The 20,295-nt window shown below is 38.2% G+C and overlaps 2 protein-coding genes and 2 long non-coding RNA genes across 12 annotated transcripts in view; 1 reads left to right on the forward strand and 3 right to left on the reverse strand.

The window, feature by feature from the left end:
• Nucleotides 1-1,156: 1,156 nt before the first annotated feature.
• Nucleotides 1,157-3,629, reverse strand: LOC143143021 (uncharacterized). The gene is made up of 3 exons (XR_012990995.1): nt 3,342-3,629; nt 2,227-2,372; nt 1,157-2,040 (listed from the first exon to the last, which is right to left on the reverse strand). It is a non-coding gene; the product is annotated as an uncharacterized LOC143143021 (long non-coding RNA).
• A 1,069-nt stretch (nt 3,630-4,698) lies between these two features.
• On the reverse strand, nt 4,699-6,583 carry LOC143143756 (leucine-rich repeat-containing protein 57). The gene is made up of 2 exons (XM_076305414.1): nt 6,451-6,583; nt 4,699-6,026 (listed from the first exon to the last, which is right to left on the reverse strand). The coding sequence occupies exon 2, from the start codon at nt 5,991-5,993 to the stop codon at nt 5,277-5,279; it is 717 nt and encodes a 238-aa protein (XP_076161529.1). The 5' UTR covers nt 5,994-6,026; nt 6,451-6,583; the 3' UTR covers nt 4,699-5,276.
• A 35-nt stretch (nt 6,584-6,618) lies between these two features.
• The window catches only part of C3g (C3G guanyl-nucleotide exchange factor), a 111,712-nt gene continuing 98,035 nt past the window's right edge, over nt 6,619-20,295 (forward strand). For 3 of the 6 annotated variants that reach the window (XM_076305406.1, XM_076305410.1, XM_076305409.1), the window contains exon 1: nt 16,137-18,393. Coding sequence is in view for 1 of the 6 variants with exons in the window: in XM_076305411.1 (XP_076161526.1) it covers nt 6,783-6,816 (34 nt within the window). In the remaining 5 variants the exon portion in view is untranslated. Of the gene's footprint in view, nt 6,817-16,135; nt 18,394-20,295 lie in introns of those variants that run through there. The other 3 variants (XM_076305411.1, XM_076305412.1, XM_076305407.1) reach the window with 3 other exon arrangements.
• On the reverse strand, nt 9,073-16,580 carry LOC143143757 (uncharacterized). 4 transcript variants are annotated; one of them, XR_012991238.1, is made up of 4 exons: nt 15,779-16,580; nt 14,615-14,834; nt 9,706-9,826; nt 9,073-9,116 (listed from the first exon to the last, which is right to left on the reverse strand). It is a non-coding gene; the product is annotated as an uncharacterized LOC143143757 (long non-coding RNA). The 4 variants fall into 4 exon arrangements; XR_012991240.1 differs by lacking the exon at nt 9,073-9,116 and having other exon boundaries at nt 9,332-9,826; nt 16,026-16,580; XR_012991237.1 differs by lacking the exon at nt 9,073-9,116 and having other exon boundaries at nt 9,332-9,826.

Here is a 20,295-nt window from a genome sequence, read left to right on the forward strand (position 1 = left end):
GTTAAACGTCTGATAATCCGATACAATTGCTAAAGTGTGGAAATCGGAATAGTTTAATCCATAAATAGAAGGAATTATATAATAAATGCGTTGAGATATCTTTATGCAATAAACAAGATCACGTCGAGTTTCATTAAGTTGTAGTTGTCGTACTTACTTTCCCTGATCAATTTGCAAGAGAAATGTTAAGTCGTTAAGCACAGTTATACATAAGTTTACCCAAAAACAAAAATTTATATTAGCTTAACCTCAAATTGTTATAGGAAACATTAACATTACAATAAATACAATTTCTTGGTCATTAATTATTTGCATCTTAATCGACGTTAGAGTACCGAATGCGCTCTAAAATTAGCCGTAATTGTTCAGTCAGGAAAAGAGTAGAATACAAATTTCTTGCGTTTAATGAAGTAATACTTAAGCCACTCACGTATTTATAAGTGAAGGGTTGCTAACTTGAAAGGTGAAGTAAACAATTTTTCTAACTACCGCAATCATCTGTCGATTTCTTTATAATTAATTTCAGCAGCTCTTCCTGCTGAGGAAACAGATATTAGACACGCATCTTTGGAACGTAAACAATCATTTCAGTTTACCCGTAATGACGAAGTAATTAGAAATCACATACATACTAGAGAAAAGCAAGTAGACAAAAGCAATCGGTTAAAAATACATACATAATTTATTCTTATAAAATTGGACTTGTGAAATGAAATTATAACGTTACTCGATTATAATAAATGATCCCATTAATTCCTAAATGTGGATTTTAGATATATAGGATACATTTAATGACGTATAGAAAAATACGTTGAGATAATTGCTTTTATAGCTTCTAAGATTGTGAACCCTTTTTGATTTTTGTACATACGATCGAATATTCTACAATAAATATAAAAAAAAATATTCGAGAAATTATTTATTAATTCTCATTATTTAAAATATTGTTGATGAAACGTATACTGAAATACAGAATACAAAGTACAGTATTACTTTACGAGCGTGCAACAAAACAATACAATAGAGTCTAGTACCGAAAGCTTAAGTATATTAGACTAATGGGTAATATGTACAATTTTTATATTGTTTTGTATTAAAACGAATTTCGTTGTAAACGTACATCCATGTATGAAAAATATAAATACCTCGATTTATCATTGCAATTAATCGAAACATTTTATTTGTATAATTACATCATCACGAATTTACATGATACGATATTTTTACAGAGTAACAAAAGTATCATATAATAATTATTATTACATAACATGTTGCATAATTTATATTTCACACGCAGATTAATCGACATATTACAAAAATCTCTTTCAAAATAACAATATCTTTTAAAACATCTTTTTCTTATCCCCCGAATATCTTCTCATGTAGTTGTCATAACTATCAAGATTCGCAAATTTTTTTTATCTCTAACAAGTTTTGCTCAAAGAATAGTATCGGAACTTTCAAGTCTTTTAAAATTGTAATAAATATTGCATTTAACTGTAAACGTTTCTTTTCCAGCCTTAACGTTCTTAAGCGCAAATATTCCGCCAATTGTCAGAAATTATCGATATTTGATTTCGATTGAGGTTAGGTTCAATCTATATAATATTGTGACAGTATTGGGAATCGTTGTAATTCACTTCTAGTATAAATTCAACACGTTCCAAGAACTTTAACGCAGAAAACATTAGAAAAAATTCGGTAATCTGATTTTGGTACGAGAATTGATTTGAAGTTACATTTAAACCTTTTAATTTCGTTAATGGTCTGAGAACTTTGGGTAAAGCTGTCAATTTATTTTAACTCGTACTTAATTATTTTAACAATCTATATTGGCCAATATTATTGGGGATTTGAATAAATTTATTTTTAAACAGATGTAATGTATTCAATAATAATATTAAGACATCTACACCTGTGGGAATTTGTTCAGATTGTCATGTATTAAACATAATATACCAGATTTCTTCATAGTCTTGTAATGCTGTTTTAAACAAACTCTCCCATTTCAGTCAGTACCAAACTTATTCCAAACATATCCTGCAGAATTGAATCTTTATAATTATTTTTGATTTTCCAATATTATAATTTTTAAATATATATATATATATATATTGTTCAAAAGTACGCTAAAAAATTCTACAATGTTTAGATTAATAGTACAAGATATTATAATTGCACTTTAATAACAGATTTAAAAAATATGGCCATTTGTTGAAAATGTACCTCAACAACTGTTCCATGATAATACTTGTCATCTTTAAGTTGAAAAAGAAAATCATCGCCATGAGAGAAGCACAATGTCTGTTCCCTCGTAGTACTGTCCTGTGCTGTCATACATTCTTCTGGCTCAAACATTTCCTATTGTACTTCTATAGTCAAACATAACATTAAAATATACTTTACCACGAAAGATTAAAAGACAATGAAATGTTATTTAACTGGGTTAATGTTTTACATAAGTAATGTGACAAAAAGAATGTCTTAATCACTGTTTTTATTAGTATTTTATATAACACAATTAATTTTTTGAGTCATCTATTACAAATGTGCTTATATATAAATAGAAATGATAGAATACTATAACATAACAAAATTAACTTGTTTCTATTTAATATTAAATGTTAATGTTAACAGGAGAAGCTATTTGTAAAATTAATAGTAATTCTTAGGTGCATTTGTATTGAATTATCATTTGATTCTTTAACCATAAAATTTATATTTACAATCTTTCTTGAAGCAACAAGTTGTAGAATATATTTCAAAGAAATAATATCACATGTTTTGTACAATAATTATTGAATTAAAAAGAGCGACAGTTTGCTAGAGGAATAATATTATTATGGGATCTTGTCTTAACATATTTGTTGAAATCTAAAAGGAAAGCAAGTCTTACATGTACATTGATTCTACCAAATGTGCAAATAGATATTTATCCAGCGAAATCATTCATTTAAGTAAACTGTAATTGGCAATAAGTACGTTACAAGAACTGAAAATGTATTATAAAAACCTGTGAAAGAAATAACAATCATGCGATCGATATTTGATTAAAAACAGTTCACGTGCTGTCACTCTTGTTAACAAAAGACAGTAAATACGAATAGTATTCTAAACAAAACAAAACGACGCGTAGGAGTGAACACAGTCAGGCACAACTTTCTGCTATTCCTCGAAAATAGGTGATCCGAACACTTATCGAAGCACTAGCGATACGGTAAACACAAACAACTCTCAGGAGAGCTACTAGTACCAAGCAGTACTTAAACTCGGTGATATGTTTTTACCACAAAAAATCACACGAATATTGTTCGACATCTGAACATCGTTTCATGTCGTACCTCGAAGTCTTAACCGTGGAATCGCCCGTGACGTCCAAGCCTTATTTTCCAATTTTCGTTGGACGGTTACTCCAAGACATAATCGCGACGCAATAAAGTTTCATATTGTGAGGTTAGATGACTATGCACTACATGCAGGCAACCGTAACAATCACAACAACGTTTAGGTACGTCGGGTACACACATCTCTTCTCACGAATATAACTGCGGCAAACTCGGTAAACTTGTGTTCCTTGTAAATTTGAACAAGCATCGTCCGCCATGTTTGGGGAAATACTTGCTAGAGACTACGTTTATCAAATAAGCTACCACTGTGACACTTTCTATAGGGATGTCTAACAAAATTAGAATATCCCTTCTTATTTCAAGATTTAAAATTGTTGTCAGAAAGTATTATGTCTTTATCAAAATTTATAAAACAATTCGGATGAACTTGTCAACGTTATAAATTATGTTTCGAATATTTCATATTTCAATAAATGTCATTAACAAATGTCTTTGATTTGACTTTCCTATCAATTGCAGGAAAATAACTGAATGATCTGCTTTTAAATAAATTTATGTATTATATATGTTACACTTTGTCTATCATGTGTTTCACAGTACATGCAAAAATTAAAGTGCGATAAACAAAATATTATTTTAATTCATAAATAGATAGAATTACATAATAAATACCATATTTATGCATTAAATAAGGTCACATAGAATTTTGTCAAGTTGTAACCATCATATTTACTTTCCCCAAAGCAAAATAAAAAGTGGTTAAATGCAGTTACATATACATAAATTTACCAAAAAACAATATTTTATATTAGCTTAACGTTAAATTGTTATATAAAACATAAGCATTCAAAGAAATATAATTTTCTGATTATCACTTACTTTAAATTCTGAATGCACTCTAAAATTATCCATAATTATTCAGTCAGGAAAAGAATGGAATACAAATTTCTAATGCTTATTGAAATAATACTTACGCTACTTATGTATTTACAAGTAAAGGAATGCTAACTTGAAAGGTGAAGTAAGCAGTTTCTGTAACTATCCCAATTACCCATCAATATTTATGCAATTAATTTAAGCGGCTCTTTCCATTGAAAAAATAGAGCAGAAACATACTACTCTATGACGTAAACAATCATTTGTTTAGCTGTAATGGCAAAATAATACATACTAGGGAAAAGTATATGAACTGAAACAATTGATTAAAAATACATACACAATTTATTTTCATAAAATTTTACTTATAAAGTGTGATTACAATATCAATTAATTATAATAAATGGTCACGATAATTTCAAAAATTTTCAAAATATGGATTTTAGATATATAGGATACTTTTTGTAATGTATAGAATAATATATTGAGATAATTACATTTATGGTTTGTAAGACTTTTTGATTTTTGTACATCCAGTCCAATATTGTAAAATGAATAAAAAAAAAAAGAAATTATTTATTAATTCTCATTACTTGTATATACATTTTGATGTTTTATAAACCGTGTATAGAAATATTGTTAGTAAAATGTATACTGAAATACAGAATACAAAGTAGGTTATTGCTTTACAAGCACGCAACAAAACTATACAATGCAGTCTAATACTGAAGGCTTAGGTATAATAAAATAATGGGTAATTTGTACTATCTTGACACTGTTTCGTAGAAAAACAAATTTCATTATAAACGTTCATTCGGTTATGAAAAATATGAATACCTCGATTTATTATTGCAATTAATCGAGACATTTTATTTGTACAATTACATCATCACGAATTTTGAATGCAATAATTATGCGTACATAATACAATATCTGTACAAAGTCCCAAAACGATCACATAATAACCATTACTACATAACCTGTTACATCATTTATATTTTACACATAGATTAATCAATACGTCACAAAAGTTCCTTCAAAATGGTAATATCCTTAAAACATCTTTTTCTTAACTGCCGTGTACCTTTCCATGTAATTGTCATAACCATCAAGATTCGCAAGTTCTTTCATCTCAAATAAATTCCCCTCAAGGGATAGTATTGAAACTTTCGAATCTTTTAAAATTTTAATAGGTATTGCGTTCAACTGTAAACAATTCTCTTCCATCTTTAGCGTTTTTAAGCGCGAACATTCTGCCAGTTTGTCAGAAATTGCCGATATCTGATTTTGATTGAGGTTAAGTTCAACTACATGCAATGTTGTGACAGCGTCGGGAATAGTGGTAATTCGATTCTGAGATAAATCCAGCACATCTAAGAATCTTAATTCAAGAAACATTAGAGGAAATTCAGTAATCCTATTGTCGGACAGATAAACTTGTTTTAAATGTGTTAATTTCGCCAAAGACCACGGAATGCTCGTGATCTGATTTGAGGCTGCATTTAAACCTTCTAATTTCGTTAATGTTCCGAGAACTTCGGGCAAAGCAGTCAATTTATTCTGACTGATATTTAATTGCTTTAGCAATTTAAATTGGCCGATATCATTGGGAATTTGAATAAATTTGTTTCTGGACAGGTCTAATGTACGTAATATCGAAGCCAAAGCATTTAACTCTTGTGGAAATTTGTCAAGATTTTCATGCGTTAAATTTAATATACCGGTCTTCTTTGCAGTCTCGTAATGCTGTTTTAAACCAACGTTTCCCATGGCAGCTGGTAGTAAACTTATTCCATACACGTCCTGCGGAATTAAACCTCTATAATTATTTTCGATCTTCCAATATTACTGTTCTCAAGTACATATATGTTAGTAATAGTTTTTGTTAATTCTTAAAAGAAATGGAAAGTAGAAATATATTTCACGATCAACTTTTTATATTTTAAAAGTAATCTTCTCAATTACGAGAAAATCGGATAGTTTTATTGTATACATTCGAGGTCATTGTCAGTACTTATTCCTCTTTGGCACCGTTACCGTTCCAAATCAACGAACTACTTTTTGCTACAGATTGTACCGGTTATCGATGAACATCGACTTTTGCGTGTCACTGTACCGGTTCACAAAAGTCAGTCGTTGCGCTGCCACTCCTCCAACTAATTTTCACTACACGATACTTGTGGTGCAATTCGTATCAACCAATATCGCAATTTGCGCTTGTTCGTACCTAGTTGAGGAACGCGTTCCGCTCATGAATGTCAGCAATTCGCGAGCATTCTTTTGTAGACGAAAATTGAGTGAAATGTCACTCGATTGACACTATTGACAGTCCGTCGGCCATATTGGCCTAGTGGCTGTGTTCAAATCACGGCCGCGTGATGGCGGTTCGCGCGCTCGCGCCCCGAAAGATGGCTGACAAACGAAGATGTAGCGGTGCACGTCGGGTTTACATCAGACTGAAAACGCCGCGGCAGCCACTGGTGTGTAGTGTACGATGCGGTCGTTCGCGGAAATGGTGAGATAGTGTCACGGCTCGAGAGGACATACTACCGGGTAGCGATGGCCTCCACGCCGAAGTCGGAGAAACATGCAGGTGAGTGGTACTTGTACTATGACCTACGATGAAAGAGAACGTACGATGTTTCTGTAACAACGGCGCAACCCGGCCGCCGTGACCGTTTCTCTTTTTTTTCCTTGTCAATCAAGTTTTCACTCGTTCACGAAAAACGAGCGTGTCGCGAGTATCCTTCGAGCTTGAACTTTATCGAACGCCATTATCACAGATACCGCGGTAATCTAAAGTAGCGGAGCGATCATTCACAGACGCTACCGGACGCGAAACGTCAAAAGCATATGCGTGTGGCCTGAAGCATGGAAACACGATCTTCTGTCTCATCTCTTTCTATCCTCGTTTACCGATATACGTCATGTCAGTACCACCGATACCGGTCTCGTATGCATCATTTACGAGTCTCTTCTCTACGAGTGCACAATATACATCTCGACGAACGTTAAGCTCGCCGTATACCAATCATGAACGAACGATAACCGCTCGGTAAATCAGTGTTCGCGACTTCATCTTTTGTTCGATTCATCGGGGTTACCGGTCGCTGCACGATATTTTAACTCGCGGGATCAGAGATTCCGGATTAATAACGATGTTTGTTTGGATTGAAATATCATGTATTAAGTATCGACGGAATACGTATCGCGAGATTTCGAGAATTCGTGTCGGGGATTGACTAGTTGCTACCAAAGAAGGAACGTGCAAAGAATGGAGAGGTCGCGAAAGGTGGAAGCATTGTTGATTTTCTCCCTCTCCCGGCGCATGGACCGAGATTCGTCTCGATGCTCAGACGGTCGTTCTCTTTCTTCAAAAACGGACCATATATTTCGTGGCGAATGCACAACATTGGTAATAATACGCGGTCGCCTGGAGTGTGTGTCAATAAACCGTCCACGCGCCAGGGGCGAGCTCAATGTAATTCGAACAGCTGCCCGTGTCACGAGTTTTCTTGCCCGCGTTCGCACCCTCCAAACAAAGAGTTACTCCGCCATCGCTGCTACAATATTTTCACGACGATCGTATTAATTCATTTGTGCCTAAAATAAGATTTTTTGTTACGAATATTAAAACGAAAAGAAAGATAAGATCAACTGAGATTTCTTCAGAATTATTTAGAAATACGACCTTATAATGATCTTTGTCAGGTGTTTTTTATATTATACATTTATGTTTTTGCTTTTTCCGTACAGTTAAAAACTTGTAAACAATGAATATGCAACTTCAGGGTCATAAGCAATAATATTGATAGTATCGGGTTTTAAATGTACACGTATAATACTGATTTGTTTTATGTGGAATTGCATTTTTCATTTAGACAAAAAAATGGTACACTTCTAATTGTGAACAAAATAATCTCATAGAAAGTTAGACGTTATCAAACAGTTCAATTTCCTCTTTTACGACATCGTTCTATCGTCAACCATGAGAGAGATATGGTTCGATCAAATTGTGTGAGTCATCTTGTTTACAGAGCGCGAGTTATAAAGGGAGCAACCCTTAGCTATCAAATTTTAAAAACTTTACTTTTTTAGAATCGAAGCCTTGTGCGGGAAAATTTTATTTTACATTGACTATTTATTTTTGAATAATGTATCACCCCTTCTGTTGATTGCACACATATTATACACATAAGGATATTCTCGTAATTTTCTTTGAGATTTTCATATTTCCCATCTGTTGACATTAAACAGATAATAATTAACCGAGTACACCAAAATTTATACGTTATTGCAACGAATATGTAATATAGAACCGTTCGATGAATTCTAAAAGAATATAATTTTATTCTATACAATGTTCTATTCTATGTTAAGTTTAGCCCGATTCCAAAGAATGGAATCGCCATTCGAGACTTTTATTTATTTTTCTACGGTTTAAAAAGAAATAAATGACGGCAACCTCTGTGTGTGTGTGTGTGTATGTGTGTGTGTGTGTGTGTGTGTGTGTGTGTGTGTGTGTGTGTGTGTGTGTGTGTGTGTGTGTTTATATTACACATCGAATCTCATCCTGAGCACTTTTGTGCGAGAAACGACTACGAGAAGTAATTTAATACGAGGAACCGCGCAACATATGCTTACAACCTTTGAGCTTTTACTTTAATATTATACAATAACAGGTGCAACTTATCAGAAGTGATACGTTCGACCTCGCAGCCATTCTGATGGACAGATACACTCCAGTAAAGGCAATTTGATCAATTTGTCGGATAACGAGTACCAACTAACTCAGTACCCTACGTCATCTGTCGTTGGTAATTGTGTTTAATGCGAGTTGATTCGTTGCCGGTTGAAATCATAGCGTGTCCATTGCTTTCTGGCCGCTGCCTTCTAAAAAAAATAAATCCACCTAGAGGAAATTTTAACGAAGAAAAAGCGCGTCACTGGAATCATTATCGATTGCCAAACTTGAGCGTATTTTTAGCATCGCCGCGATGAGTGAACGATGAAAATAACGCGAAACTTTTAGGGCGTATTCGTCTACAAGTTTTTAATCGTTTTATTCCGTGTTTTAAGTACATATATCCACATTGGTTTTATCGCATTCTAATGGATAGGAAGTTTGGTCGGTGAAACATAGCGGTAGGCTGCTAATTACATTGTGCAACAAAAATTGGAAAATTCTATCACGTGTTACGCGTTTGACACAGTAATATAATTATCGAGCAACGAATTATACATCGAATCAATACAACGACGAATGTGAACCATTATTTCAAAGTATGCCTGGGTTAGAGAAATCCAAATTCGATTTAGAATTGTCCATACTTTTGAAAACTCGCAATCGTAGAACGATGAATTTGTATTCAGATTGATTTTTAACTTCAATCGTTTTTACGCGTGCAGTATCGTTTTTAAGTTTCGACCACCGCGAACGTATAATGCGAGACTCGCTCGCTGTTGCTTCTGTTTCATTCACTTTCGATGTATCCTATTCGCTGTCCTCGTCAGTTCGTACACGTGACGCACGGGATCGATATTCGAAATAGTAAAAGTCACTATCCGCTCCGCTCCCGAGTTCAAAATTATTGAAAGAAAACCTGCGGCAAAATTAGAAGACTCTTCCGTTAATAAACATTGTACATTATATCTACTACATTATACCGCAAATAATGCGATACAGAACAAAACATCGTTCGTAAAATTTCCTCGAATTGAAATGTAAAAACGAGAGTATCGTATTTAAAACAAGGAAAATATATTCTCACAGTCGTGAAACCCTTGTGGTCGATGTATCAATAGACACGTTTAAGTTATCCACATTTCTCAACATCAAAAATATCTACTACACTATACCGCAAATAATGCGATACAAAACAAAATATCGTTCGTAAAATTTCCTCGAATTGAAATGTAAAAACGAGAGTATCGTATTTAAAACAAGGAAAATATATTCTCACAGTCGTGAAATCCTTGTGGTCGATGTACCAATAGACACGTTTAAGTTATCCAAATTTTTCAACATGAAAAACTTTCTTTCGCGCGGATTTCGAGCCTCTTCGTTTGATAGCTACGAATAGTTTCCCCCCTAAGCCACAAAGTTCGTATATTTCGTCCCATTCTCGGAACGAGTTCACCGGACACCTAAATCGAACTATTTCCGTGAAACCCACCGATTCGAATAAAATCTCCAATTAATCGTTTTCCCCGTAACACGTCCGTTTTTTGCGCGAGAAGCTGAAAGAGCCGCTCGCGCCCCAGTGATCCTAGATACCCCGCCACTTTTAGTCTCGCTAAAAGTAAATAACCGGGGCGCTCGTTTCGAGAGGAGAAAACAAAAGAAATCGAATCCCCGGCACGACGGGAAGATAACCGGAAGGTGCATCCCGCCGGTTCGGGGGAGGGGGCCATCCACTCCGATAAATTACGGCACGTCTCAAAAGAGTTTTCCGTTCCGTCGTGGTCGTAGTCGGTGGTTACATTCGAAAGAATCTCGTTACCGAGAAGTGCACCGCGGATGATCGAGTTTCTACCCAACGACGTCGCGATGTCGTGCTCCTACGCCGCGGGGGCTGAAGGGTGGAAATGCTCACGGAGCGGTTAACGCGGTGCTCGGGTGGGGGAACGAGTGGTTGGCTGGGGAGCAGTGGAGGGGGAAAGAAGGAGAAAACGGGCAGAGGGCAAGGAGACGGGCAGAAATTGCGCCGTTCGTTCGACGAACGCAGTCGGTGGAGCTCGGTCAATAATAAATCCGCGGCGTCCTCGTCGCCGGGGGAATTCTGCCGGTCGGTTGCTGAAAAGCGAATTCTCATTAAATTTCCAACTAGACGGGGTAGTTCATTGAAATAATTCTATGGTGTCGACCGGTGTCGTACAACGAGGAAAAGGTCCACGGCTGTACCGCCCCGCGCCCGCGGAGATTGAACCGACTCTGACGGTCAGAGAGAGAGAAAGAGAGAGAGAACAGCCGGTCGAGCGAGGCGAAAAAGGCGCGAGATCGAAATAAGATTAAATTCTGTCCGAGACCTGCCACGAATCATACCCATCCCCCCGTTCCCGTAGACATTGTGCGCCCGTTAACGGGCCTTTGTCGAAGTCCGGCTGCTTTATCTGTTACGGCTTCGTTGGATCTCCTGTTGTTACTGCGCTGGAAATAGGACGCCGGGTGGGGGGGGGGTCTGGGAAGGCTCTTGGCGAAAATGCGTGCGCCTCGACGCGGAGGGATGAAATTCGAACGAAATGGATGAAATTTTTTTTTCCGGGATGAACGACGCGAGAAAAAAAGAAAGCAATCGGGGTGGATCGACTAATCCGAGAAGGCGTATTGTTTCGTTCGCGAGCGAGGAATTTTTGTTGGTATCGATGAAAGTATCGTTAATTGTTTTCATTGATTTATGGCCGTATAAATGAGGTGTACGTATGATCGATGCCCAGAGCACTGCGCTGCTTGATTTTATATTTTTTTTTTACCTGCTAAGAACTTCTCGATTAATCTACAAAATAAATGAGAAAAAGGAGCCTCGATAAAATGTATTGTAACGGTGCAGGGGGTGTGACAAATGTATTTTGAATTTGTATTAAATGGTAAGGTAGTTGTATAATGTCGACATTGGAGTTGGTGTAAGAAATGTAATGTCACACTCGACATAGGAATGGTAAGGATTAAGGGTGTTTGTAAGTTCCCTAAAGCGTAAAAGTTGCTTATTTTTTCATTAATGATGCAAATAATATAACAGAAATCAAAATTCTTCTCTAGTCGTTACTAACAATTTTAACACTTTACGCGTTCCGTTACAAGGGAATAATATCGCGTTAAAGACGATTAGTAACGATTGTTTTTGAACCTAAACAATTGAAAAATGAAGGTACGACGATATTAAACTAACTCCCAGGGAAACGATCATTTCCGTGCATGTCGAGCACACGAGAATAAATAATTTTTCCTCCAAACCGTGATCAAACTCGTTCAATATTAAATAATAATTATCGTACAATTGATGTTAGATTTGTCCCGAACAAAGATACAAAATATTCGATAATTGCACGTAACGAGTTGAGAAGAAAATCTCATTGTTTTCTCCACCGATTCCTGTATTCACTGGTAATGCATATTTGCCACTAATAACGCAACACCCTGTATAGAGCCGGCAGTGTGTTCGTAACGTCTGTGTCTGCTTGGAAATTGCGATCGCGTTGAGATTGTTCTGTTCCTCGACCCTACCAGTATCTATGGCAGAGCCAGGGCCAAATGTTGCCCATCCTGCATCGACTAACGATGCACTGCCAGGAACACGCGCGTTGCACCGGAGGGTGCATAGCGTTCACCGAGGATTCATGAATATGCATCTGTTTTCACGTTTCGTCGGGCAAATGCGTGCGCGTATACGGATTAGAGCGCGGCGCACGTGCGAAAACCGGTCGTCGCACGTGTTACGGTTGATCCCGATTTAGCTCTTGATCCGAGGGATCCCTTCGCCTTGATTTTTTTCTCTTCTTCGCGCGGCATTCCTTGAATCCGTAATCGCATCTGGATATCAGCGAATTAGTCACTGTTATCGTTTTGTTATCGTAATAACGTAATCTCCGTGTTATTCGCGAGATACCGACACGATCTAAGTGCCGTGTTACACTTAGTGTAACGCTTTCTTACTCCCGCGTAAGACGCGGATCGGTGTTTCGCAGCGCGGTGGAGCGGGTGGTGAACCCAATTCGTTCGAAATGTTCCTAAAACTGAGTTTTATCGCTCGTGAGTTTACACACACATTATGTATTTTCATTTGTCTTACCTAGAGATTAAGCATCGATTCTTTCGTTTTGTAAATCGTGCGCGTCACCGGATACCTAGCTTTTTTTTTATTCTTTTATTTGTTCGCTGAATTTTTAGAAATTCTTCACTGTTGCGCGCGCGAAGAGATGTACGATGAGTCGAGACGATCGAAGGTTATCGTTAACTAGGTGTAATTTCTTCAGGGAGCTAAATTTAATCCGCGTTATCTCAATTTCGCGTACGTGTACGTCTGATTTTTCAAGTACTCGGTAAAACGAATTTATTTATCGCGGGATAATTGTTGTAGAATTGTTTATTAAGTAAATATGTGAATTGGTCTTCGAGGATCGTATTCGAGTTAAATTATATTTGGTAATAGTGTACTATTGCTTACATTCATTTGTTTTTTTTTGGCAATTGTAATATGTGTACTGGTTCTACTACTTGCATTTCTGTAGGAAATCTTCTTGTCGAGAAATTTCTATAATTTTTCCTTCACACATATAAAATTGTGCTACTCTCAACATTGTAAGAAATGTAATTTTCTTCATGTTTGATGTGTACAAAATCTCAATGATACTTTCGAATCGAAAGGGTATTTTGGTCACGCATCAATTTTTACTTTCGTAGAAGCATCAAATGGGTTTCGATTCGATATACGTACATATTTTCTACCATTTGATATCGAACGATAATTTTGATAGCGATTCATTCGATAGTTAAATATTCATTCGTTCGTAGCGCTATACATATTTCGTTCTACAATTCAAATTCTATTTTTCATTAAACGACGAAAGAAACTTATTTGCATTTTATCCGTATACTCGATACTTTTATCTACCAAAAATGTTGTCCAACTCAAATCATCCGATTCGATACTACCGATTCGGTATTCTCAGAGTCTCGTTAGAAGTGCAGTAATGCACGATATACTTTCACTAAAATCTACACGGTTAAGTTTCCACGATTGATCTCTCCTTCCACTCAGTGTCTCAAACTCAACGAAACCTGATCCAGAAGAAGAAGAAAGACGCAACGCATCTCGTGTAAAATCGCAAATAAAAGAAATTCCATTTGTACCGTGTTCGGACTCATTTTAATTGGAAAAGTCTGAAGAATGCATTGGTACAATTTTTAGAAAGATAACGCGGAAACTACGTAAAGTAAAATTTGGTGTATCGCACGATTATTTTTTTATCATATCGTTTCCTTCAAGTGCCAAGTCTCCAACGGACCTGTACAAGGTATTATATAATCTTTCCTATTGAGGTACACTCGTACCAATTATGGTCGTTTCACCTCAAATTGGACCCTAAACGGAGCAACACTTGGAATTTTACTCAGATTCGATAAATCGTAATTTTCCGTGGTATTTAACACGTTTTCACGCGATACTGAAAGTCATAACTTTAGCCATCGTGACGCTGCGTCAATTTTGTTTTCACGTCGGAAAATGACAACAATCCTTATCGTTTTGCAAACGATAAGAGTAGAAATTAATTTATGAAATTAATTTATTACAAGATATTCGAGAAGTAGCGAACGTCGCGTAACACTCAACTGCATAAAAGTGGTCGAAAAACCGCTATCTGGTCACGAGTTCGGTTACTTGAAAACGTACCTTAACACGTTAAACGCCAAGCCTGTTTTGTCTTCCTTTCCGTTTAGGCCGTGCTAACTGATTTCACCGATACGCTGGCGGCCAGAGATCTCCGTAAGGTTGCGATAAGACTGCATGTAATACTTGAGATATATTTCTCGTATGTATTTATCGCAATCTGTGCTATGTATCGTGGGATTCGTTCGATGAGGTAAATACACCTCAAATATCTCGTTACGAACTGCAACAAACGGTCGAAAGAGTGTCTAAAGTTCGAAGATATCGTAAAAAATACTACGAATACAATACAAAACAATTTGAACAAGATATTGCTAGAAAGTTGACAAAACAAGTTACAAGATTCTGTGAAACCTGCAGAGGACAATCATTTTTGCGTGTACCGTGTTTTAATAATACTCGTTAAAATTGTGTCTGAATAAGTAATATTCAGGTAGATTCTTTTACGATCTCCGAATCGTAAATCATAAATCTCCGTCAATTTAATTATTGAAAATTTACCAATAGGAGAATACAAATTTTTTCAATCGTAAATCATAAATCTCCGTCAATGGAATTATTAAAAATTTTCCAATAGGAGAATATAAATTTTTCAAATCGTTAAATAGTAATTGCATCGAAATATAATTTCTTAATTCGTCAAACTGTAATCGAATCGGAATACAATTTTTCAAATCGTTAAATTGTAATTGCATCGGAATATAATTTTTTAGATCGTTAAATCGTAATTGAATCGGAATGTAATTTTTCGTATTGTAAATCGTCGGTTACCAGTGACTGACGCGGCCCGAACGGAAAGTATAATGTCAATCACGGGTAACTGACACGGCGCTTAACGCGTTAACCGTGCGTTACTGTAAATACTCGTCGCGCGAGCGTGTTCCATCGCTGGCGTCAGAAGCTCGTAGCCAGCGAGGCCGAGTCACGCGCGCCAAAAATTCACCACCGGTGAATCGCATCACCGAATCGAAATCGCGTGACCGTGACCACGCGAAAGCGACCGAGCGAGAAAGGTAGAGGGAAACATCTCTGAAAACGAAATCTCCAGTTTCCTTATCGCGAGTCGGTCGAACGTACGGCACGATCTCGGTGACGATGCACCGATGGAGCGAGAACCGCGCGGAAAAGGAGGAAAAAACATAGTTCCACTGGTCGTTGCATACTGACACAGTGCTGCTGGGGATCCGTAAATATATTGCACCTCCTTCTTCGCCTCTCGTTCTCCCGGTCCACTCTTCTCTCTCTCTCTCTCTCTCTTCGTTCTTTCTTTCCTCATCGAAATAAAGAACGCCCGTAAGAGTCTGGCTCTGCGCGAGGTCTTTTGTCCCTCTTCTCTGTTAACCCTCTCACTACATCGTCCACACTCTCCCTCTCTCTCTCTCTGTGTTCGCGCAACGTCTCTCCTCCTTTGTACCTCTTTCTCTCTCTCTCGTTGAAGCTCTGGCTCGTGGTCTTTTGCTCGCCCGTTCCTCTCTCTGACCCGTTAAAATAGACAAGCCTTCTTTCCCGGCCAAAGTCACAGATATTACCGGGGCGATTCTGCAGCGGACGGACCACGAGCGACAACAGTTCACCTCCGATTCGCGGGCAAGTTGCCGGCGACTGGCGCACGTCGGACCAGACCTGTTCGGAACCCGATCCGTGTGGACCAGATTTACGCTCGGTGGTCACCCGTAGACGAGTAGGCGGTCGCGCGTTTAGACTTCGTTTTGCCTGCCGCGGGGTCGAGATCTTCCGCGATCCGTGAGCCGCGGGGAAGGTTTCGCGAGCCGCGAGCTCGTTCGACCGTTCGGAAAATCGGCAGACATCGATCCGTATCGCGTTACTCGAGGTATGGCTGGTGATTTTCCGCGGTTCGATGTCGAGTTACGATCCCGTACACCCACCGATTTTCGTGTTACCGCGACGTTGGTATCCTCGTGTCAAGTTCGATTCGAGAGGTCGTAATCGTGAACCGCGATAAACGATTGTCGAGGATTCCATCGTTCGGTTCGTCGTTGTGCACCGGTGTGTCGAATCGATCGAACGATCCGAGTCTCTTCTCGTGAGAGGTCTCTACCCGATGTGATTCGTCGCGTGTGGACCAACTTTGCGCGGGAATCGATCCCGAAGTGGCTGGAAGAAGAAACGGAGCAGAGACCACTTTTGAATACAGTTCAACCGGGTGTGCCAGTCGATTCGACTCCCGTACCGTGAATTATCCTTTCACGCACCCGCGACGGGTGCGCGACTCGAGACAATGGCCGTGGTTTGGAATTGAACGTTTTGAATGAAATCCGATGAACGAAGGTGTCGCGGAGTTTCAGTGACACGCGATATCCTTTGGCGAAGATAGCGATATCGTCTCCTCGGGTAAATGGGGGAAACTCGTGAGCAGAGAGAAACGTAGCTGGTGAAACGACGATTCCTTCCGCGAAAATAGAATTTCTTCGGGTTACGTTCCCGTGGAAACTCGTAAACTCGAAGCTTTGCCGAATCGTCGCGATTATTATTTCCATTGGTGTTTGCAAACGTTACCGGCGGCACGATTCGTTCTCCATCAGCCCGACCGTGTCATTTGATTCTCCGTTATCAGCAAAGTGCCACGGTACAATTGGGTATTACGAAGAACGATTTCTCAATCGTTCGGATTAACGAGTGTCGCGAACTGTAGACATTGGTGCGAGGTTGGACATCGATGGCAACTGCGGAGCGTAATAAAACATATTTCCCTCGTATCTTTGGAATCGGTTCGATTCGAATTCCATTTCAATCGTTGTTTAAAATTGCACATTTTGCGACAACGTGGTCACGAATCGTTCTCTGGTATTGTTCCTGGCAACGTCACGGTTAATCGTCGCGAACGTGGAAACAAGTAGATGCAACGAGTTCCAGAGCGAACGTGTTCGAATCTTTGGACTCTCTCTCGGTAACGAAGCACGAGAAAAGTGTATCTCGTCCCGATGATTTTCGTTGCCAGGAACGCGCACCGAAGTAGAGAGTTCGCGGTGAAATTATTTTCAAACGGAGTAGAAAATTCGTATCGATACTTTCTACTCGTCGTGGAGAGTCTCGGTGCTGTTTCGTCGTGTACTCTCCAATGTGAAATGTTTCGATTTTTCACCGTTTTTGTCATCGAGCGTCTACTCGAAACTGTTGAAACACCGGTCTACTATAAATTGTATCTGATCGTTACACGTTTTAACGATACATAAGTGTCGCTCGGGATGCACACATCGGTCAAAGTAAATGAAAAATTGTCCACGCAAGTGGTCGCAAGCGTTCGCGCAAACAAGCGTTCAGATTAAACGGTATCGCGAAACCGGCACGATATCAACTTGTCAAACGCACTTTTGCCCGAGACACTGGCGTCTCTCGTTTCGTTCCTACTGACCGATCGTATTTTTCCATAAAGCGAAGATTAAAAGATCTCCGCGATGCTCTTAACGACCTACATCGCGACACGCTGATCTGGAGCGTACGGGACCTAGACGCTGCGCAATAAACGATCAAGGCCCGATTAGTTAGCGGAATAGACGCGTACCGATGCGTCTTGATCCGCGCGGACGTTTCTCCGCGATCATCTCCACGTGCACGCGGAAAATCCTGAGTACGAGGCAAGTGAGTACGCGCGTGGGTTGATCTCGTTGTCGTTGTTCTCATCTCGCGATGCCAATCGGGAAGAAACATGGAATACTTGGCAATTTGTGCTTCGTACATCAGATCTGTGCTTATTTGAAATCGTTCGTATTGTGTTCGTGTACAAGGGAAAACGATATTTTTTGGGTATAACTTTGAAAAAGGTATTGATTGCATTGTCTTTGATTTTTTAATAGTACGAAATGTAACTTCGGACAATATTTTTGCTAATTTTCGCAGAAGAGTGTCCATCTGTACAGAAAGTGTATGTTAATTTTTATATTGGGTTGTTCGGAAAGTCATTTCGTTTTCTTTCGGTGAAAATGAAACACGATTTTTTTTAGAGTGTATAGACATTTTATTAAATTGTACAAACACATTTTATTGTATATTCTCCATTTTGGAAAACGAAATGACTTTTCGAGACAACCTAATAATTGAATAAATTTGGAAAATGAAAGAAGTGTAAACGTAGAAACTTGATGTACGCCTCTGTTAAGAGTAAAATGAAATTTTGTTTAGAAAATTGAGAGTATTCGAAGTTTTCTCAAGAAGCATCGAAGAAAACAAAGTACAAAGATTGTAGTTTCTGAGAGAAGATACCAGTTTGAAAGAATCACGTTTATGGTTTACAGATTGGGGCCCTTTAAACGTTACATTTACGGAATTTTTCTCGAATATTTTAAGACGATTTCTTCGAAAATGTTGCATTCGAAGAAAATACGAAAGAAATTTCTCGTAATCGAAAATATGGTGTTTTCTCTCAATCTGGTAATTCTTCGAGTGTACGTCTTCATCCAAAAAATCGTGCAACCATGTATTTGTCACTGAAAATCGGTAGAACGAGTCCCTTTGTTTATGAAGTGCACCGATCGATATTTATTTCACTCGGAAACGCGGAGCGAAAAAATACAAAAGCAAAGTGTTTGATTACCAGTCGCGTTTATTAAATATTTTGTCATCCCAGACCGTGGGAGTTTAATTACGCGGCACGGTACTTCACAACGCGTTTCTTTTGATTTCTGTTCCCCCCCCCCCCCCGTTTATTTTCAATATTTGTCCGATACATTCGCGCGGTGATGTTTTGATATTAAATTTCTGAACGGTGGAACGGTATCGTAATTACTTTTATCGCAAAGCCTTTTGATTCGAGCGTATGAAAAAAAAAAAAAAAGAAAAAAAAACACGAGAAACAAAAACCGAATAAAAGTGGGCGAGAAAAAAGAAACGAACCGACAGACGCAGACGGTGATCAAATTTTACAGTCCGCGCGTCTAATTTATTTTTGGAGGTGAAGTCGTCCATCGCGTCGCGATTCATTTCCACCGGCCGCGTTAATGTTGACCAGCTCGTTCATCTCTGGTCTTCGACGATGAAAAACGATCGTCGATTCTGATGTCTGGCGTTGATGCCTTCTTAAGAATCCGGCGAGTTTGGCGCCAAAAAAACTACACCGATGCTCGAATACTTTTTTACTTAGAGAAAATTACCGAACGCATCGATGTTAAACTTGGCAGGTAAATTTACTTATGAATTTCGAAGTTGCAAGAATTTTTCCAAGTACAAACAACCAATTTTAACTAAGCAATACCTGGTTGCTTGCGGTGTACAGTATTAATACTCGAATGTAACTTCTATTTCGCGCTCGTTACATTTTTCATAATTATGAACGTACTCGAGCCTACGGTCGCAAATTATCCTTTTTTCCTTCGAGAAAATTATCGAACGCATCGATGTCAAACTTTGCACTTCGAAATTGCAAGAATTTTCCCAAGTACAAACAACAAATTTCGACTAAATAATACCTGGTTGCTTACGGTGTACAATATTAATACTCGAATGTAACTTCTATTTCGCGCTCGTTACATTTTTCATAATTATGAACGTACTCGAGCCTACGGTCGCACGTTAATTATCGTTGCATAAATATTAAAGTCTAATTTACACGGTGATATCGTGATTTATTTTGGACGATTATCGCGACAACGTACACCGCCGGGATCCTTTCATCGAGCATTGGGCATCCGTGTGTCCATCGATCGTCAAAATAAACAGAAAATTCGTGC

Source organism: Ptiloglossa arizonensis, chromosome 2 (assembly GCF_051014685.1).
Source record: "Ptiloglossa arizonensis isolate GNS036 chromosome 2, iyPtiAriz1_principal, whole genome shotgun sequence".
NCBI classification, from domain to species: Eukaryota; Metazoa; Arthropoda; class Insecta; order Hymenoptera; family Colletidae; genus Ptiloglossa; species Ptiloglossa arizonensis.